The sequence below is a fragment of the Meles meles genome, chromosome 6 (genome assembly GCF_922984935.1).
Source record: "Meles meles chromosome 6, mMelMel3.1 paternal haplotype, whole genome shotgun sequence".
Lineage (NCBI taxonomy): Eukaryota > Metazoa > Chordata > Mammalia > Carnivora > Mustelidae > Meles > Meles meles.
In genome coordinates, this window is record NC_060071.1 from 114553515 (window position 1) to 114573440 (window position 19926).

The window sequence follows — 19926 nt, forward strand, 5'->3', positions numbered from 1 at the left end:
TTTTGTTTGTTTTTTTTTAAAGATTTTATTTATTTATTTGACAGAGATTACAAGTAGGCAGAGAGGCAGGTAGAGAGAGAGGAGGAAGCAGGCTCCCTGCTGAGCAGAGAGCCCGATGTGGGGCTCGATCCCAGGACCCTGGGATCATGACCTGAGCCGAAGGCAGAGGCTCTAAGCCACTGAGCCACCCAGGCGCCCCTATATGAACTTTTGTAAACGTTCTTCCTTTCTCTTGTCTTTTAAACCTAACTATGATTTATAAGGATTATTATTTTTGAGGCAAGAGAAATTATTTTATATTTATGGTATTTCAATAAAATAATGTCAGTTTAGAGCGCCTGGCTGGCTCAGTTGGTTAAGCGTCTGTCTTCCACTCAGCTCATGATCCCGTGGTCCTAGGACAGAGCCCACATCGGGCTCCCAGCTCAGCGGGAGCCTACTTCTCCCTCAGCCCCTCCCCCTGCTTGGGCCTCTCTCTCTCTCTCTCTCAAATAAAATCTTTAAAAAAAAAATACTGTCAAATTATATGTTGATAAATGAAGGCAATTTGAAACAGTAGTTTATGCTGTTACATGATTATTAGTAAACATTAGTGATACATGATTTTTGTTGTACTAATTGGAATGAATTGGATATACTAACTAAAATGAATTGTTATTGATTTGTTTTCAGTTCAGAAAGAGAGTTCAGAAAGTTCAGAAAGAGGGGCGCCTGAGTGGCTCAGGGGGTTAAAGCCTCTGCCTTCGGCTTGGGTCATGGTCTCAGGGTCCTGGGATCGAGCCCCACATCCGGCTCTCTGCTCAGCAGGGATCCTGCTTCCTCCTCTCTCTCTGCCTGCCTCTCTGCCTACTTGTGATCTCTGTCTGTCAAATAAATAAATAAAATCTTTAAAAAAAAGAAAAAAGAAAGTTCAGAAAGAGAAAGATGTCACTCTGAAGGTTGTTATAAACAGTGCCTAGAAACTGATGGTGCAGGTATCTCTTGAACCCCTAGTAGAATTTTTATTATAAATCTTGATCACTAATGGGCATTTTCTTTTTTTTTTTTTAAGATTTTTAAAATTTATTTCAGAGAGTGTGAACAGGGAGAGGGACAGAGGGAGGACCCCTTTCAGTGTTTCTTTTTTTAAATAGAAGATTGAAAATGCCTGTTAATGGGGCACCTGGGTGGCCCAGTCGGTTGAGCATCTACCTCTTGGTTTCAGCTCAGTTCATGATCTCAGGGTTGTGAGACTGAGCCATGAGTCGGGCTCTGCCTGGGGCATGAAGCCTGCTTGGCATTCTCTTCTCTTCTCTTCCTTTCTCTGTCCTTCTCTGAAACAAAACAAAACAAAACACTGAAAAATAAATGTTCCTTACTAGTTTTACAAATATGAATCACAAAATTATAGCTCTAAATTGTGAGGTTCTTCTATCTTAGACCTTCTTTCCTGGCATACATAGTGTTTGTAGGTGTGACATTGCCATAAAAGCCTCATGCCCATAGCACACAGACTGACCAGTGAAGTAACCAGGACCGGTGGAAATAACCAAATCACAGTCAACAGAGAAAAGTAAGAAAGCCTTGTGTAGTGAGCACGGGTTCAGCTGAGTCAACCCTATGACGTGTAAAGACTAGGTTGATATCATATGAGGAAGCCGGATTTTAATTACTTTAGGTAAAGACCTTAGATAATCACAAGACTAGAAGGGAGAACTTGGCAAGAGAAGCATGCTTTTTTAGATGGCAGGATCTTCATAAGGGATCTATTTTGAAATGCAGTATAATGTTTAATAGAGCTGTAATAGATGTACAAATAAATTGTTGTAAAAGGGAAGAATTTTTGTAGGACATGTAAATGGGTAGTGAATCAAAAATTGAAAACTGTTCCTCACAGATGAATGTGTCAAAAATTACTGTATGGAGTTTTGGTGTGTCAGGAATTGGCTCAGGGTGACTGAGACTTCTGAGCTCAAGCCATGGGGAGTTAGGGAGAGGGCATTGGAGAGAGGAAGTTCTCTTACTTGTGGGGATTGCTGCCCGCCCCCCTGGAGTAATCATATTTCCTCCAGCTCAGAGCTTGCTTTCTTGTTTGTTTGTTTGTTTGTTTGTTTTCTCCAGTGCTTCTTAATAGACCACAGCTGGTCAATAGACCACAGTACCCTTAAAAGACTTAGTTGGCTCTAACCCCTTGAAAGAGTTTGGCAGGACAGAATCTAGATCAGGCCCACCAAGTGGATTAGTAACTTAGTAACTATGTGGCTTCTTTAATGAGAAAGTGCTGTTACAATGCAATAACTGGAGTGTGCATCCAAATCACATGGTGGGCTTGTTAAGAAAATTGTTGGGTCCTGGTCCTCAAGTTTTGAATTCACAAAGCCTGAGATGGGAGCCAGGAATTTGCCTTTCCACCTGGTTCCCAGCTGCTGCTGCTGCTGCTGCTGGTCAGGAGACTGCCCATTGAGAACCACAGCTTCGGGGGGTTGAGCTGATCCCCTTGATGTGGTTCCCTAATGTTTTCTCTTTATTTGACAAATATAAAAGCGTACTTTATTGCTTATGATCAGGTGCTACAAAGTCATTTGATGGATATTGTTAGCTTTAGGTTTTACATTCTTACCGATTCAGATACAATCTAATCTGAAGATTTAATGTAGACTTTTTAAAACTGTATGTAATATAATCAGTTCTAGCATGGAGTTTCCACCAATTTCACAAATCTGTAAACCCCAGAAATGTATTTACTACCTCATTTTCCAGTTCCTTTTTTCCATTTAAAATAATCATTTAATCAATTATTAAAATTTGACTACTGACCCTCCCACATAACACTATTAAAATTTCTTTTGTAAAGGTAAACAAGACATCCATGGCTTTTTTTCCTGCCAGCATCCTGAATCCTTCTAGTAGCGTTAGACACTGTCAACCTCTTTGTTCTTCTGGGAACTCTCTGCTCCTTTTCAGTCTAGATTTTAGTGTTTCTTGCGTTGGCTTCGTATCTTCTACCTCCTCTCTCCTTTGCCCTTGGTAGACAACATTGACTATAGCATTCTGTTAAAAAAGCAAACCACAGCCCCAGAGTGGTGTCACTTAGACCAGGTTCTCAAACCCAGGCTTAATACCCAAACTAACTGCAGTTTGAATCTCCCCCAGAAATGTGGCCTTAACTGAGCAGTCAGGAAATTTTTCTTTATATCAGCACCAATTGAGTCTGTCACCTGGTCCTCTCCATCCCCCAAAGAAAGATGAGGTAATCTGTGTAAGAGAGTTTGCTTTTTCCCTTAGCAAGCAGCCCCCTCCAAAATAATCCTTTTCTTTTGCTAATCGATTTCTTGCCACCTTCCCCCACCTTGATCTATAAAAACCTATTTAATACAACTTCTGGAGGGCTAGATGGAGTGCTGCCCAATTCATGAATTGTTTAATAAAGCCAATTAGATCTTCAAACTTACTTGGTTGAATCTTGTTATTTATCAACTCCTATCAACAGAACTTTTTTTTTTTTTAAGATTTTATTTGGTAGAGAGGGAGGGAGAGTGAGAAAGCAGGGGCAAGGGGAAGGGCAGAGGGAGAAGCAGACTCCCTGCTTCAGCAGGGAGCCTGAGGCGGGCTCAATCCCAGGATCCTGAGATCATGATTTGAGATCATGATCAAGCCTCTGAAGACAGAGGCTTAACTGACTGAGCCACCCAGGCGCCCCCTATCGACAGAATTTAAATAATTCTTCACATAGCCCTTCAGCAAAATACTTAGTTGATTGGTGTTTGTCTTTGAGATGAAACATATATTGTGAAGATTGCTCCAGAAGCAGTTATATCTATTTCCATGGCTTTAGATTTCACTGGATCAAACATGGCCTGGAGCCCACTACTTCTAAACATTCAGTTAAACGAGACAATTACTTTTTTTTTAAAAGATTTTATTTATTTATTTGACAGACAGATCACAAGTAAGCAGAGAGGCAGGCAGAGAGAGAGCAAGGGAAGCAGGCTCCCCTCTGAGCAGAGATTCCCATGCGGGGCTCGATCCCAGGGCGTGGGATCATGACCTGAGCCAAAGGCAGAGTCTCTAACCACTGAGCCACCCAGGCACCCCAGTTACTTTTATCTTTTTTTTTAACTTTTTTTTTAAAGATTTTTATATATGTATTTGACAGAGAGATCACAAGTAGGCAGAGAGGCGGGTGGGGGTGGGGAGCAGGCTCCCTGCTGAGCAGAGAGCCCAATTCGGGGCTCTATCCCAGGACCCTGGGATCATGACCTGAGCTGAAGGCAGAGGCTGAACCCCCTGAGCCACCCAGGGTCCCCGCAATTACTTTTATTTTTAAGACCATTTTGGGATGCTAGGGGGAAAAAAAACTACAAGAACTTACTGGCCAGGAAGAACAATAGTAGCAGATCTATTGTCTTTTAATTCTTGCTATTATTTTTCTTAAAATGGATCATACTTTTTTTTCAGTATAGCAAGTTTTTAAATATAAAAATTAATGTAAAGGAAAAAATGTAAATAGCAATAAACATTTAAAATGATAGTTGCACAATTTCAGCATAGTACTTTTTAACATTCTAGTATAAATTGCTGTAGATATATAAGGCAGGGAACCAAGAGAGATGATGAAAGATCAAACTTAAGATTATTTGCAGAGGTAATTTTAAAAGTCCTGTTCTATCTTCTTTTTTTTTTTTTTAAAGATTTTATTTATTTATTTGACAGAGAGAGATCACAAGTAGACAGAGAGGCAGGCAGAGAGAGAGAGAGGGAAGCAGGCTCGCTGCTGAGCAGAGAGCCCGATGCGGGACTCGATCCCAGGACCCTGAGATCATGACCTGAGCCGAAGGCAGCGGCCCAACCCACTGCGCCCCTGTTCTATCTTATTATAGTCCCATGGTGATTTTTGTGATATGAGACAATTTGAAAACTAACTAGATTGGAACAGAGAATACATTCTTGATGTAAGAATGCAAGACTTTCTCTTTGGATCTGAGCTATTAAAAAAAAAACCAAACTCGTTTTATGTTTAAAAATTTGTTTGTGTATTCGTCACTCGGCATCAGGGAAATACAAATCAAAACCACAATGAGATATCACCTCACACCAGTCAGAATGGCTAAAATTAACAAGTCAGGAAATGACAGATGCTGGCGAGGATGCGGAGAAAGGGGAACCCTCCTGCACTGTTGGTGGGAATGCAAGCTGGTGCAACCACTCTGGAAAACAGCATGGAGGTTCCTCAAAATGTTGAAAATAGAACTACCTTATGACCCAGCAATTGCACTACTGGGTATTTACCCTAAAGATACAAACATAGTGATCCGAAGGGGCAAGTGTACCCGAATGTTTATAGCAGCAATGTCTACAATAGCCAAACTATGGAAAGAACCTAGATGTCCATCAACAGATGAATGGATAAAGAAGATGTGGTATATATACACAATGGAATACTATGCAGCCATCAAAAGAAATGAAATCTTGCCATTTGCGACGACGTGGATGGAACTAGAGCATATCATGCTTAGTGAAATAAGTCAATCGGAGAAAGACAACTATCATATGATCTCCCTGATATGAGGACATGGAGAAGCAACATGGGGGGTTAGGGGGATAGGAGAAGAATAAATGAAACAAGATGGGATTGGGAGGGAGACAAACCATAAATGACTCTTAATCTCACAAAACAAACTGGGGGTTGCTGGGGGGAGGTGGGATTGGGAGAGGGGGAGGGGGCTATGGACATTGGGGAGGGTATGTGCTATCATGAGTGCTGTGAAGTGTGTAAACCTGGCGATTCACAGACCTGTACCCCTGGGGATAAAAATACATTATATGTTTATTAAAAAAAAAAATTTTTTTTTGGAAGGGGAGGCGAACCATAAGAGACTATGGACTCTGAAAAACAACCTGAGGGTTTTGAAGGGTCAGGGGTGGGAGGTTGGGGGAACAGGTGGTGGGTAATGGGGAGGGACGTTTTGCATGGAGCACTGGGTGTTGTGCAAAAACAATGAATACTGTTACGCTGAAAAAATAAATAAAATGGAAAAACAACAACAACAACAACAACAAAAAATTTGTTTGTGTATTAATGGTCCTGGGTGGGTTAAGTGTCTGATTCTTGATTGAAGCTCACATCCTGATCTCAGGGTTGTGAGTTCAAACCTGTGTTGGGCTCCATACTGGGCATGGAGTCTACTTAAAAAAATAAATAAAATACATAAAAATTGTATATGACTTTAAATTTTTGTGAGGAAAAGAAACAAATGATGTTGGGGAAGAAGACAGCATATCATCTTATTTACTCATCTTTTGTTGGCTCCCTGCCTATATGTAGTCACATGCAATTGCAAAAAGACACAAGAAGGGGTGGCTGGGTAGCTCAGTCAAGCATTGGACTCTTGATTTTGGCCCAGGTCATGAACTCAGGGTCATGAGATGGAGCCCTGCACCCAGCTGTGTGCTGAGCATGGAGTCTCCTTAAGGTTCTCCTTCTCCCTCTCTGCCTGCCCCCTGCTCTCATATACATGTGCTCACTCTCACTCTCTCTCTCTAAAATAAAATTGAAAAGAAAGACACAAGAATATTCAGAGTAGCATTATTATAGCAAAAAATTAGCAGCAATCTAAAAGTCCATTAATAGCACGATGGTTAAATAAACTGGTAGAATTATGTAATTATACCATGCAGCACTTTAAAATAATAAGGCAGATCCATTCAGTCATTCATAAACAAGTATGTGTTAAGTCCCTATGAAATCTAGGTGCTGGGAATAAAGCATAGAGTATGATAGATATGATCTCTGCCCTCACAGAGCTTCCATGCTAGTGGGAAAAGAATATAAAAAGCAAATAAATAAAAAAGGCAAGATGATGTGATAAAAACATACAGGAGATGGCGGGAGGGGGGGTCTCCATTAGATAAGATGACCAAGGAGTGCTTTATTGAGAAGATGCTGTTTAACTGATTGAAGAGGGAAGGCATCCATATGAAGAGGTAAGGGGTACAGATATTCCAGGCAAGGGAGATGGCAGTGGCAAAGTCTGTGAAGCTTGAGTTAGATAAACAGGCCATTGTGATTAGAATAGAGTTTGAGTCAAAGAGGTAGATAGGGCCAGATTATGTAGGGCCTTGATGACATTCTGAAGGTGTTGGGATTTAATATCAATAACAGATCTTCCTTCACTTAACATAGGTTTATTCCTGGTAAAACCCATTGATTGTTAAGCTGAAAATATCGAATTCAACAATGCATTTAATACACCTTACCCACTGAACATAGTTAAGCATAGCCCTAAATGCACTCAGAACACATTAGTCTCCATTGGGCAAGATCATCCCACACAAAGCTTATGTTATAATAAAGTGTTGAATAGATCATGTAAAATATTGAATACTGTACTGAAAGTGAAACACAGAATGTGTGTCTGTGGTATGTATTATCCACATCATCGCTTGGCTGACTGGGAGGGGTGTCTCCTGCCACTGCCCAGCATCACAAGAGTTTGGTACCACCTATCACCAGCCAGAAAGGAGCAAAATTCCAAATTCCATGTACAGTTTCTACTGAATAAATATCATTTTTGCACCATCACAAAGTTGAGAAGTTGTAAGTAGAGCCATCATAAGAAAATCACTGAATGATATTCAGGAATAACATCATGTTTTCTAACAGAACTTATATTTTAAAAAATGCCTTTCTGCAGTAAGCATTATTAAATTTTAGAAATGTTCTGGTGAATATTTTATGGTGGGATTTTATGTTTGGCTTTACTTTAAAAAATATTTATGGGGTTAAAAAATATTTATGGGGCCCCTTGGTGGCTCAGTGGGTTAAGCATCAGCCTTTATCTCAGGTCATGATCCCAGGGTGGTGGATCCAGCCCTGCATCCCACTCCGTGCTCAGCGGGGAGTGTGCTTCTCCCTCACCCTCTGTCTCTCACCACCACTAGTGCTCTCTCTCTTGCTCTGCTCTTTCTCTCAAATAAAATCTTAAGGAAAATTTAAAACTTGATACTGTGCTCTACAATTTTAAAATGTTTTATATTACAGGGGTCTTATTTTCAGAAATGCAGCATGAATCTTCATGGTTCATACCAGGTTTATGCTTTAATAAGGTCATTTAACATGCCTTATCCAGCATTCTCTTCTGTTTGTTTTAGTTCTGAATGAGATTCCCAAAGATTTTGTTTTCCTTTTTCATTTACACATCCATCCCCATAGCTAGCAACATTTTTTCAATGTATTATAGAATTACTGAACTCTTTGGTGTCTACCGTTTCCCCCTACTTTTATTATTTATTTATTTTTATTTTTTTTTTTTAAAGATTTTATTTATTTGACAGAGATCACAAGTAGGGAGAGAGGCAGGCAGAGAGAGAGAGAGGAGGAAGCAGGCTCCCTGCCAAGCAGAGAGCCCGATGCGTGGCTCGATCCCAGGACCCTGGGATCATGACCTGAGCGAAAGGCAGAGGCTTTAACCCACTGAGCCACCTAGGCGCCCCTACTTTTATTTTTTAATGAAGAACTGTTTAGGGTGATTACAATTAAGAACGATTTGGAGAATAAGTTGAATTAGGTAGTACTTCAAAGTCACTTTAAACCTTGCCATTCAAACCAATGTTATGACCCTTGTAAAGCAATTAACTCATTGTTTCTTTTTTGAGACACTTTTAACTTTTATTTTTAAAGACTTTTCTTTTAAAAGATTTTATTTATTTGATATATAGAGAGAGATCACAAGTAGATAGAGAGGCAGGTAGAGAGAGAGGGGGAAGCAGGCTCCCTGCTGAGCAGGGAGCCCGATGCAGGGCTCAATCCCAGGACCGTGAGATCATGACCTAAGCCGAAGGCAGAAGCTTAACCCACTGAGCCACCCAGGCGCCCCTAGACACTTTTAACTTTTTAAAGGGGTGTATGCAAACTTTTTGTGGACAAAACAAGATATGCTCCCTCAACTATATTTCCTTAATGGAAATGGATTAAAAGTTGTGGTTTTATTTCTTTAAATTTTAGTAGTACACACAATAGAAATATTCCCTTTGTTTTTACTTGGTCTAATATAGTTTAATTTTAACGTTGAAAGGGATCTTAGAGAATAATATCAAGTCTGACCTCTTCATTTTATATGTGAGGCAATTGTGTCTCATAGAAGACAGAGCTAGTGCCTAAAGGTATAGCAAATTAGAGTCAAAGTCCAAAATAAAGTAAAAACAAAACTTCTGGTCTTCTGATTTCTTCATGCGTAACGTAGTTTTGAATGTGTTGCTTTTATTCCACATACCTGTTTTATCACTGTGTTTTAGAGAGAACAGACACAGAATGGGAACATGAAAGTCAATTCCAGTTTCGTACTAGCGTCTTCACACAAGAGTGGGATTCATACACAACAATTTTCACAAGAATGACAAAAGAGTTCTCTGTAAAGTGTCAGAGTGAGGATTTGAGCAAAACTGCTGCTTGCAAGCCCAAAATCTGAAATGAGCTTTATGAGACATTAACATATCATGACATGGATTGCATTAAACTCCCCCAGAATAGAAGTCTATAATCTTTCCTTTCTACTTATAAAACCATCCCATGGAACAGTCAGCCAAGTTTCTTTGGAATGAGAATTTCAGGTGAATGATGTATATGGAATGCCTGTACTTAGAGAGCTGCAATAGTCACGTGTTGGAGGGCTAACTATAAGGTAAATACGTCTTTTTAAAATAAGTCACACATACCCTTAATGATAAGTCAAGAGCCTTCTTGAACAACAGTGTTGAATCAGGAAAATGAGATGATCATGGGTATAGTGGGGATTTCCTCATACATGGGGAACATATTTTGGTGTCTGTGATTCTGCTAGCAAACACGCTTTCTACACTCACCTTTCACAATCTTCATATCTCAAGCAGTTGGGATTAGTCATATGTGTGATCGGTTCTGACCTCAACCCATAGAAGAAATGTTACAGTCTCAGGATGGTGGGATAAGAAATAAGTTGAAAAACAGCAACATTATTCCCAGAACATGACTGGAAATCCCAGTGTGAGTCCCCTGGGGGGCAGTTCTCACTATAGAACACACCGAGGCTGCTTGTAGCTGGTCTGCTGCTCATCCTTGTCCTCACGACCCATTTCCTTATGGTCTGTTAGCAGGTTTCTGGGTATAACAGTTTGTTTTACATCCCTATAGTATAGGGATACTGTAGTATATAGGCTCTCTGTCTTTCTCTGACAAATAAAATCTTTTTTAAAAAGAAAAGAAAAAACAGGGCATTGTAGGGGCCACTTGGTGGCTCAGATGGTTAAGCAACTGTCTTCAGCTCAGGTCATGTCCTGTAGTCCTGGGATTGATTCCCACATGGGGCTCCCTGCCCAGCAGGGAGTCTGCTGCTCCCTCTGACCCTCTCCCCTCTCATGCTCATTCTCTCACTCTCATTCTCTCTCAAATAAATAAAATTTTTTTTAAAAAGGGCATTGTAATAATTACAGGCAAAACATTTCAAGAATCTAAATTATCCTTTTTTTTTTTTAAGATTTTATTTGTCATGTCAGAGAGAGAGAGAGATTGAGAGAAAGCAGGCAGAGTGGTAGGCAAAGTCAGAGAGAGAAGCAGGCTCCCTGCCAAGCAAGGACCCCGAGGTGAAACTCCATCACCCTGTGATCATGACCTGAGCTGAAGGCAGCAGCTTAGCCGACTGAGCCACCCAGGCCTCCTGAGAATCTAGTTTATCCTTTAAATATTTGCATGAAAAGTGAGAAAATTCCTAGGAGATAAGTTGGAAGCATTTATTTACAACCTGAACTTTTAAAACAGCTAAACATTTTACAGGTTGGCTATTATGTAATTTTTAACTTTTTTTAGATCATTGATGTCTTTGAGGATCTGATGGAAGTTTTAGAATTTTTTCCCCCAGAAAAGTGCAAATACTGAAGTCTGTGTAGGGACTGAGTATTCATTCAACATGTATTAATTGAATGCCTCTTGTGTCCCATGTACCCAGAAGTAAACAGAAGAACAAGCTTTTTTTATATTTTTAGTATAGTACATAAAGCAGTTTTACAATTCATTCGGCTTTCAGAAAATCAGGGGCAACCTCCTAAAGTGCAAATATATTCTGTCATATCCTATTGCTTGCAGTGCTGGGGGTTGGGCTTTTTAAACTTATCTATGGAAACTGCACCAAGACTAAAGATGATGAAAGAAAGAAGACAAAAATTAAATACCCAGTAGTTGAGTATTAACAAACTAGTGTTTGTTTCTGTAAACACTTTTATTTTTTAAAATGTTTCTTCTGTTTTTCTTTGAGTTTTCCCTCCTGTGAATCTCACAAGGAAGGCATTTGTTTATAAAGATCTGTATAGTGATTTGGTAGGCTGAAAATTGAAGAGTTTTCTAAAATGTCCTTTATAGTTAGCATGTTAAACTCATTTTTATTGTGCTATTTACAGCTTATGTAACCACACTTAAGATTCAAATGTAAAGAGATTTTTTTTTTTAAACATTTTATTTATTTATTTATTTGATAGACAGAGATTGCAACTAGTCAGAGAGGCAGGCAGGGAGAGAGAGGAGGAAGCAGGCTCCCTGCTGAGCAGAGAGCCCGATGTGGGGCTTGATCCCAGGACCCTGGGACCATGACCTGAGCTGAAGGCAGAGGCTTTAACCCACTGAGCCACCCAGGCGCCCCTAAAGAGATTTCTTTTTAACTTATGTCTACTACAGAAGAAACTGGAAGAACATGACCAGAATTTGACAAAATATCCTGTATGGTACCATCCACTATATCCAATTACAGTACTCTTTTCAAACTACTGCTTATTCCCTTTTCTCAAAAAATCCTTAGCAGCCTCTGCCTTCGGCTCAGGTGATGATCCCAGGGTTCTGGGATCGAGCCCCGCATCGGGCTCTCTGTTCGGCAGGGAGCCTGCTTCCTCCTCTCTCTCTCTGCCTGCCTCTCTGCCTATTTGTGATCTCTGTCAAATAAATAAATAAATAAATCTTTAAAAAAAAATCCTTAGCAAACAAAAACTCCCTTCAGAAAAACTAATTCAGCTATAAAGCTGAACTCTTATTTTTTTAAAGATTTATTTATTTTAGAGAGAGAATGCACGTGCAGGTGTGGGGAAGAGCAGAGGCAGAGGGGGAAAAGCCAACTCCCCAACTTGGGCTTCATCTCAGGACCCTGAGATCGTGACTCCGGCCAAAACCAAGAGTCAGACGCTTAATAGACTGACCCACCCAGATGCCCCTAAAGCTGAATTTAAAAAATTGGTTCTTACTCATGTCTAGATTAAACAGGTTTTTAAATCTAGAGAAGACATTCTTTGTTAACAAGAATGAAACTGTTTTGCCAATAAAAAATCTTTGCTGTACAAAATTGTATTATCATATACTTAACAACATTCTAGAATTTACTCATCCTTATGGAATTTGTTTTTGGAAATTTTCTTCTAAATTATACTTGTATCTGGGGCACCTGGGTGGCTCAGTGGATTAAGCCTCTGCCTTTGGTTAAGGTCATAATCTCAGGGTCCTGGGATCAAGCCCCTCACCGCATTGGGCTCTCTGCTCAGCAGGGAGCCTGCTTCCCTCTCTCCCTCTGCCTACTTGTGATTTCTCTCTCAAATAAATAAATAAAATCTTTAAATAAGTAAATAAATTATATTTCTATCACTTTATGTTGTCTTTGAAATATTTAACAAAGATTACATATAAAGAAAGCTAATAAATAAAAATAATTATGTAAATCTACTGTGTAGTAGCATTGTTTTATATTAGATCTTAACATGAGTTTCTGGCAGACCTAGTTTTGCAATTCACGTTTCATGACATTTTATCTTTTTTTTTTCTAATTAGGCTCCACCCACAATGTGGGGCTTGAACTCACAACCCCGACATTAAGAGTGCTCTACCTACTGAGTCAGCCAGGCGCCCCATCACAGCATTTAAAAATTACAGAATGAAATATCCTTATGTTTATACAGCTTGGAAAAAATACCTATTCCTAATATTATGTTTAAATCCTGAAACAATGAATTAGCAGTCAACTACCTATAATACTCTTGGCCACAGTGTGCTGAAACTTATTTTATTCATAAGTTTGTTTTTTTATTTTTTTATTTATTTATTTATTTTTTTATTTTTTTTAAGATTTTATTTATTTATTTGACAGAGAGAGATCATAAGTAGGCAGAGAGGTAGTCAGAGAGAGTGAGAGGGAAGCAGGCTCCCCGCTGAGCAGAGAGCCCGATGCGGGACTCGATCCCAGGACCCTGAGATCATGACCTGAGCCGAAGGCAGCGGCTTAAACCACTGAGCCACCCAGGCGCCCCCATAAGTTTGTTTTTTTAAAAAAAGATTTCATTTATTTATTTTTAGAGAGCAAATGAGCATGAGTGAGTGGAGGGAGTGGGAGAGGGACAGAATCTCAAGCAGACTCCCCACTGAGCACAGGGCCGAAGGTGGGTTTTGATCGCATGACCCTGAGATGATGACCTGAGCTGAAAGCAAGAATCAGATGCTTAACCATCTGAGCCATCCAGGCACCCCTATTCATTAAGTTTCTTAAAGAAATATTATGAAACTTTTCACTAAGAGTACAGCGTCAGAATGATATAATTGGAGCCCAAATCCAGTTGGAACCCTAAAGAACTTCTTCAGTGTCTTCTATTACCGAAAACAGTACTCTGATTTTAAATAAAATGCTTCAGAGGAAAAGCCTACTAAGCATGAAAATCCTAGGCATATTTTATAAATCTCTATCAGATAATAACAGACACAAATGCACACAAGACAAAACACCCTTCAATTCTGAATTTGGCTTTTATTTTAAAATACACTTAGCATGAACTATTACAGGACAGAAAATAATAAATCACAAAGAAATGGAATATTTTTAAGTACCTTTTAAGCTAGATATAAAAATTAATAAGATAGCATAGACCCAAATTATGGGCAATAGTCCCCAAAATTCGATTCATTAAACACATTTTGAAAGAGAAGTTCTTTGCACATTTTCCAACGTACCGATATGTTCCTAAGTGCCTTGGTTTCCTACTAATAGGTAAAGATCCCAAATGTAGTTGCTTTATTTAAAATTATCAGATTCGTGTGTTGGTAAAAATTACCATGTCTCTAAATTCTCAATCAGAATTATAAAAATATGAGCTCAAATAGTTATGCTGTCCAAAATAGAAACATCTTAAGTGATAATTCTGGATAATCAGACAGATATTGCACTAAAGTCAGTAATTCCATACCTGATGCTCATTTGTATGGAAAGTTAATTCTCTTCTTTATGAAAAACTTACTACAAATAAACTTAATGTTAACCTAACTATAATTACACTTCAAAATATAAAGGCACAGACAGAAGAATAAAGAATAGTTTAATACGATACCCAAATTTTCCACTGTGAAAATAATAAAATTGAAAAAAAAATAGGATCTGAAATACTGATACTTTTAGATTTTATAATTTACCTTAAGTAGCTAATAAATGGGTATTAAAAGTTAACACTGCTAAATCCAATTCTTTCTAAATAATTTAGAAAAATGGTTTGTTTACAAATGAAGCATGTGCATTGTCCCATCTATAAATTTCAATTACATTTCCATTCATTGGAAATATCTACCTGCAGTATAAACAATCAAGACAATGTACAAAAAATATATCTTGTTCCTATAACTTACAATGCACAGAAAAATACCTACAAAAATGGAAATATTTATCCATTCAGCTTCCCAATAAATTAGTGAGAAAGTTTAGCCCATTCCACATTTCTTTCCAAGCAAAGACTAAAGAATTGAGGGTGGCTTACTTCTAGCCCTGTTAGTTTGACAGGTATTTTAAAAATATTTGCCCGATTATATGTAACTTAAGATAGAGTTAGCATCTTATTTTTATATCACAGTATACATGGCATTTCTTAATTCAGCAACAGAAAGGCACAATTAGCAAGCAATAAAATTCAGTACCTGAATTATTAAACTGATGTCCAGAACAACTGCAAATAAAGTACATTCAACACAGTGTACAGAACTTAAAAAAAAAGGAATAAAAAACTAATTTTTCTGAAAATTTGGTCCATTAAAAATGCCTCCCATGTCCAACATCATGGGTAACATGAAAGGTGATGGCAGTGTAAAAAGAGGCAGTAAATCATTACGTGGTGGCATATGAATTCTGGCCTAGTAATTATGCAATTCAATTAGGAAATGGCTCCCATAGTAAATAAATGTTAAATATATCTGTTAATAACAACGTGCCTGTATTAAGTCAAGATATACAGGTACACTGTTTGCATATTATTATTGACTTTATAATACAGCCCCACAGTTTAAAATAACTTAGGTATATTATTTCATATATAACATATATTTGATACATAACTGTACATTATGTATCTTAATATATATTATATATAACTCCAATTCATAACAGCATAAAACTCTCCAAACATTACATGAACATTCTAAATGGCTACTTATAGTTTTCTCCCTGTTAAAATAGCTCAGCTCATCTAAAACAATATCTGGATGTGCAATGATAAAATGCACTGACTCTTATGAATTTACTTAAATAATTATTTAAGTTAAATTCCTGCAAAAGCCTAACTCTGATTTGGCTTTTAACTAGAACATATTTTTAGATATCGGAAACTGATACCCTCCTTTCTTACAAATAATATTTCTCCATCAAGAGATACCAATAAAGAAAAATATGTAAGGAACCAAAAATGTGATAGAGAAACCAACCATTCCATAGGTAATATACCGATAAGGAAGTTCAACTTCCATGTGTTGTCTTGCTTTTCGAACATCACCACATGGTATATTGAAGATTTTACAGGCTAAAGGAATGGTGATTTTTTTCATTATATCTCTGACTATTAGTACAAATACCATCCCAATGAGGATCCGCAATATGGCTTTTCCACACAGAGTCACTGTAATGGGGGGCCTAGCTAATGGTAGAACATCCAGAGAAGGATCTAATATTAGACCTATGTTATAGGTAACATGAGATCCACATGCAATTCCAGCACCACTTCCTAGAATCTCAGCTGTGTCTCCTCGGGATGTACTCCAGGTGTCAAGAGTGAAAGAAAAGATCCCCAAGGCTAAGTGAAGCCCAATGATGATTAATGGAGCATATTTGTGAGTTTGATTGAAGTTGTCAATCAGGTCCACAAATGGATAGAAGATAGCTAAGATTAAAATGGTATATAGGAATCCAGCAATAATATCCTGGGAAAAGAGAAGAGTAGAGTTGTTTACATTTTAAATGTTAATAAATATAAATTTTTAAAATGTCACAATTTCAAAATAAACTCTACAAATTGACCATATAATAATAAAACTTTTAGTAATAAAAAGATTAATTTGACAATAGTAATGAAAGTATTGCTTTCATAATTCTACCTTTTTATAAATTATATATATACTATGCAAAAATTTATATTTATTTTTTTAATTTTTTATTTGTTATTTTTTATTAAAAAATTTATATTTAAATCCCCAATAATAAACTATGCCTGAATCATGTAGTTTTGATTTCTAGGAAAAACAAGACTACACAGCTCCTTAAACAATGTAAGGATTAGGGTCACCAATCCCAACACAGTGGAAAATTCATATAAATTCACATATTACCAGTATGAATCTTCTGGTATGCTGTCTCCCAATTCTATTACTCTGTATCCTCCACAAAGGCATTTAGAAACCTGAGTTTTGGCTAAGTACCGGTTTTTAAAACCTTTTATCACATACCTCCAAAAAAAAAAATCTAGTTTTTCTTCTTTCTGAGCTTTAGAAAAATGTTATGTAGTTTATAGTCTCCTTTGACTTCCTTTATACAGAAGTTAACATTAAACCTTCAAGCTTCATTCATTATATGTAGTAGGTCATTCAGTTTCACAACAGTGTAATACTTTGCTGTGTGATTATAAAGTTTATCCATTTTTCCCACTGATGGTCATTTAAGTTGTGTATAGGTTTTAGATTAGTTTATTGGTTATGGTTGAGCTCCAGTGCTTTCTTAATTGGTATCTAATCTTAAGCCAACCAGGGATACTATAAACAGTGCTACTATGTTTCTTTGTTTCGGTGTTGACTGGTATGGGTCTGTGAGAGTTTCCTAGGAACAGAATGGCAGAATTATAGGATATATGCATGTTCAATTTTACAAGACAATAAAAAAATTTCCAAAATGTTTATGAAAGTTTATATCCCATCAATTGTTGGCATTTATTGATGTTTAACTTAGGTTTTTCTGATTAAGTATCTTTTCCTAAGTTTATAGGTTATTCTCTGTGTAATGTGTATTTGTGTCTTTTTGCAGCTGTTCTCTCTCTCTCTCTCTCTTTTTAAGATTTTATTTGACAGAAAGAGGAAGAGAGCACAAGGGAGAGCACAAACAGGGGGAGTGGCAGGCAGAGGGAGAAGCAGGCTCCCCGCTGAGCAAGGAGCCCATTATGGGACTTGATGCCAGGACCCTGGGATCATGATCTAAGGTGAAGACAGACACTTAACCAACTGAGCTACCCAGGTGCCCCTTTTTGCTGCTGTTCTTTTATATTTTCTTTTTTCTTGCTGATTTACATGATTTTTTCATATGGCCTTCATATAAATCATTTATATAAAATCTTTTATCAATAATGTGTTCTGTAAATATCTTTTTTGGATTTTGTGGCCTGCCTTTTCATTTTCTTCATGGCATCTTTTGGTGAACAGAAGTTCTAAATTTTAATGTCATATTTATCATTATTTCTTGTTTAAGAAAGCCTTCCCTGCCACAAGATCATAAAGGTATGTTATTTAAAAGTTTTGAAGTTAAGAAGTTTGCCTTTTACACTTAAGACTTCAGTATACTCCCCCAAATTCCTACCATTGTACTCACTGTGCAGCAGTTCTATAAAAACTCTACCAAGGATCAGCAAAGTCAATAGTACAATGCATTGTTCTAAACAATATGAAATTCTAAACAGAATACAATGAAATGTAAGAATAGCTAAAGATAGAGACAATTACTAGAGTAAGAACTGCATATGCAGCTAAAAATTTTGAGGAAATTATCCTCTTTAACCACCACCTTCCTAGGAAGCTTAAGCACATTGTAGATGTGCAGATATTTATTGGATGAATGAATAATGAATCCTTTACAGAATTTATCTGTTCTAACAAAATCTACTAAATTATTTGAAAGTGAGTATCTTTACTCTGTTTTTCAAAAATTACATAACAACTATCTTCAGGAAAGCATTTAAAAAATTTATTTCCATATAGAACAAGTTTTTGTGGCTATTTTCTGATTCTAAAATATGAAATGAGATAATTTAAAAGTAATTGTGTTCTCTTTATAGAAGTGGTTGCTTTGATAGTAGGTCAAAGAAAGATATAATCACTTAGCAAAATGTTTATGAAAGGGGCGCCTGGGTGGCCCAGTGGGTTAAAGCCTCTGCCGTCAGCTCAGGTTATGATCCCAGGGTCCTGGGATTGAGCCCCACATTGGGCTCTCTGCTCAGCAAGGAGCCTGCTTCCTCCTCTCTCTCTACCTGCCTCTCTGCCTACTTGTGCTATCTGACAAATAAATAAATAAAATCTTTAAAAAAAATGTTTATGAAAATATTAACTAAGGCAATAAATATCACTTGTATATTCAAACTCCTTAGAAGAACACATAGAGCATTTCACATCTGGCTTCTGTCTAGCATAATGCTTTGGTGGAGCATGTGACCCTTGATCTCAGGGTTTTGAATTTGAGTCCCACATTGGGTGCAGAGATTACTTAAAAATAAAAAACCTTAAAAAAAATAATACTTCAATGCCAGATCCCATAATGAATTTATAGACTCCATTTTCTGTCATCTCGGAATTACCTTCCCTTCTATATTTTAGGCTAACCATTACATATCCTTTGATAGTCTGCTCAGGTACCTATCTCCTCCATAAATTTTCTCTTCCAACTCCCATAATAAGGAATTTCCTCCTCTTTACCTCCATGGCATCTCTAACAAATCTGCTACTACAGTTACCACATTTCTTTGCTTCCTATTTCTGCCAGAAAACTGAAGGTTCACAACTTCTGTGCCCTTTATAAATCACTCCGGAACTTTACCAATATTGATGTCTGGGCCAGTCCTTAGAAATTTTTTTTTGTTTTTAATGTCCTTGGACCACTTGCCAATGACATTTTTTATTTTATTTTATTTATTTATTTGACAGACAGAGATCACAAGTAGGCAGAGAGGCAGGCAGAGAGAGAGGAGGGGAGAAGCAGGCTCCCTACCGAGCAGAGAGCCCCATGCTGGGCTTGATCCCAGAACCCCAAGATCATGACCTGAGCCTAATGCAGAGGCTTAACCCACTGAACCACCCAGGCGCCCAATCCTTAGAAATTTTGACTGAACTGAATTGAAGTAGGAGTAGGGCACCAATTTTTCTTTTTTTTTTTTCCTAAGCTCCCCAGTGATTCCATTTTGCAGCCCCAATTGAGAATCACTGCATTACATATTTATATTACATATTACCTATTTAGTGATTTCTCAAAGGCAAAAGACTTTATCTTATTTATACATATATACCCAACGGCTGGCACACGGTAAGCAGGAATAAATATTTGGTTAGTTAAACCGAGACAGAGTATTTCTTTAGACTCATCATATTGATTATATAATCTTGCTTGATAAGAACTCTAAGAGAAATAGAAGAAACTTTTCAACTTATTTCAAAAACTAGATGAAACTAATTTTTTTTTTTAACTTAGGCTAAAGACGTTTTCAGGGAATAGTATTTTCTGTACTGAAAGCACTGTTCTAATACGTCACATTTAGTGCCATATTTGATCCTCACAAACACCCTGATATGGCTCACCTGGAACAACCTCATTTTGCTCTTTTGTCCCCTTTCAAGAAGTGTCCAAATTTGATAAAAATTTATGGTTACCTTAATTTCCAGTTTTTTAATAA

At 37.6% G+C, this 19926-nt stretch overlaps 1 protein-coding gene and 1 long non-coding RNA gene across 3 annotated transcripts in view; one reads left to right on the forward strand and one right to left on the reverse strand.

The window, feature by feature from the left end:
- The window catches only part of LOC123944404, a 60168-nt gene that overhangs the window by 26138 nt on the left and 14104 nt on the right, over positions 1 to 19926 (forward strand). The gene's annotated exons all lie outside the window — the stretch shown is intronic.
- SGPP1 (sphingosine-1-phosphate phosphatase 1) overlaps positions 13768 to 19926 on the reverse strand; it is a 35676-nt gene continuing 29517 nt past the window's right edge. Inside the window, exon 3 of the mRNA XM_046009499.1 lies at positions 13768 to 16207. Coding sequence (XP_045865455.1) covers positions 15656 to 16207 — 552 coding nt within the window. The 3' untranslated portion in view covers positions 13768 to 15655. The remainder of the gene's footprint in view (positions 16208 to 19926) is intronic.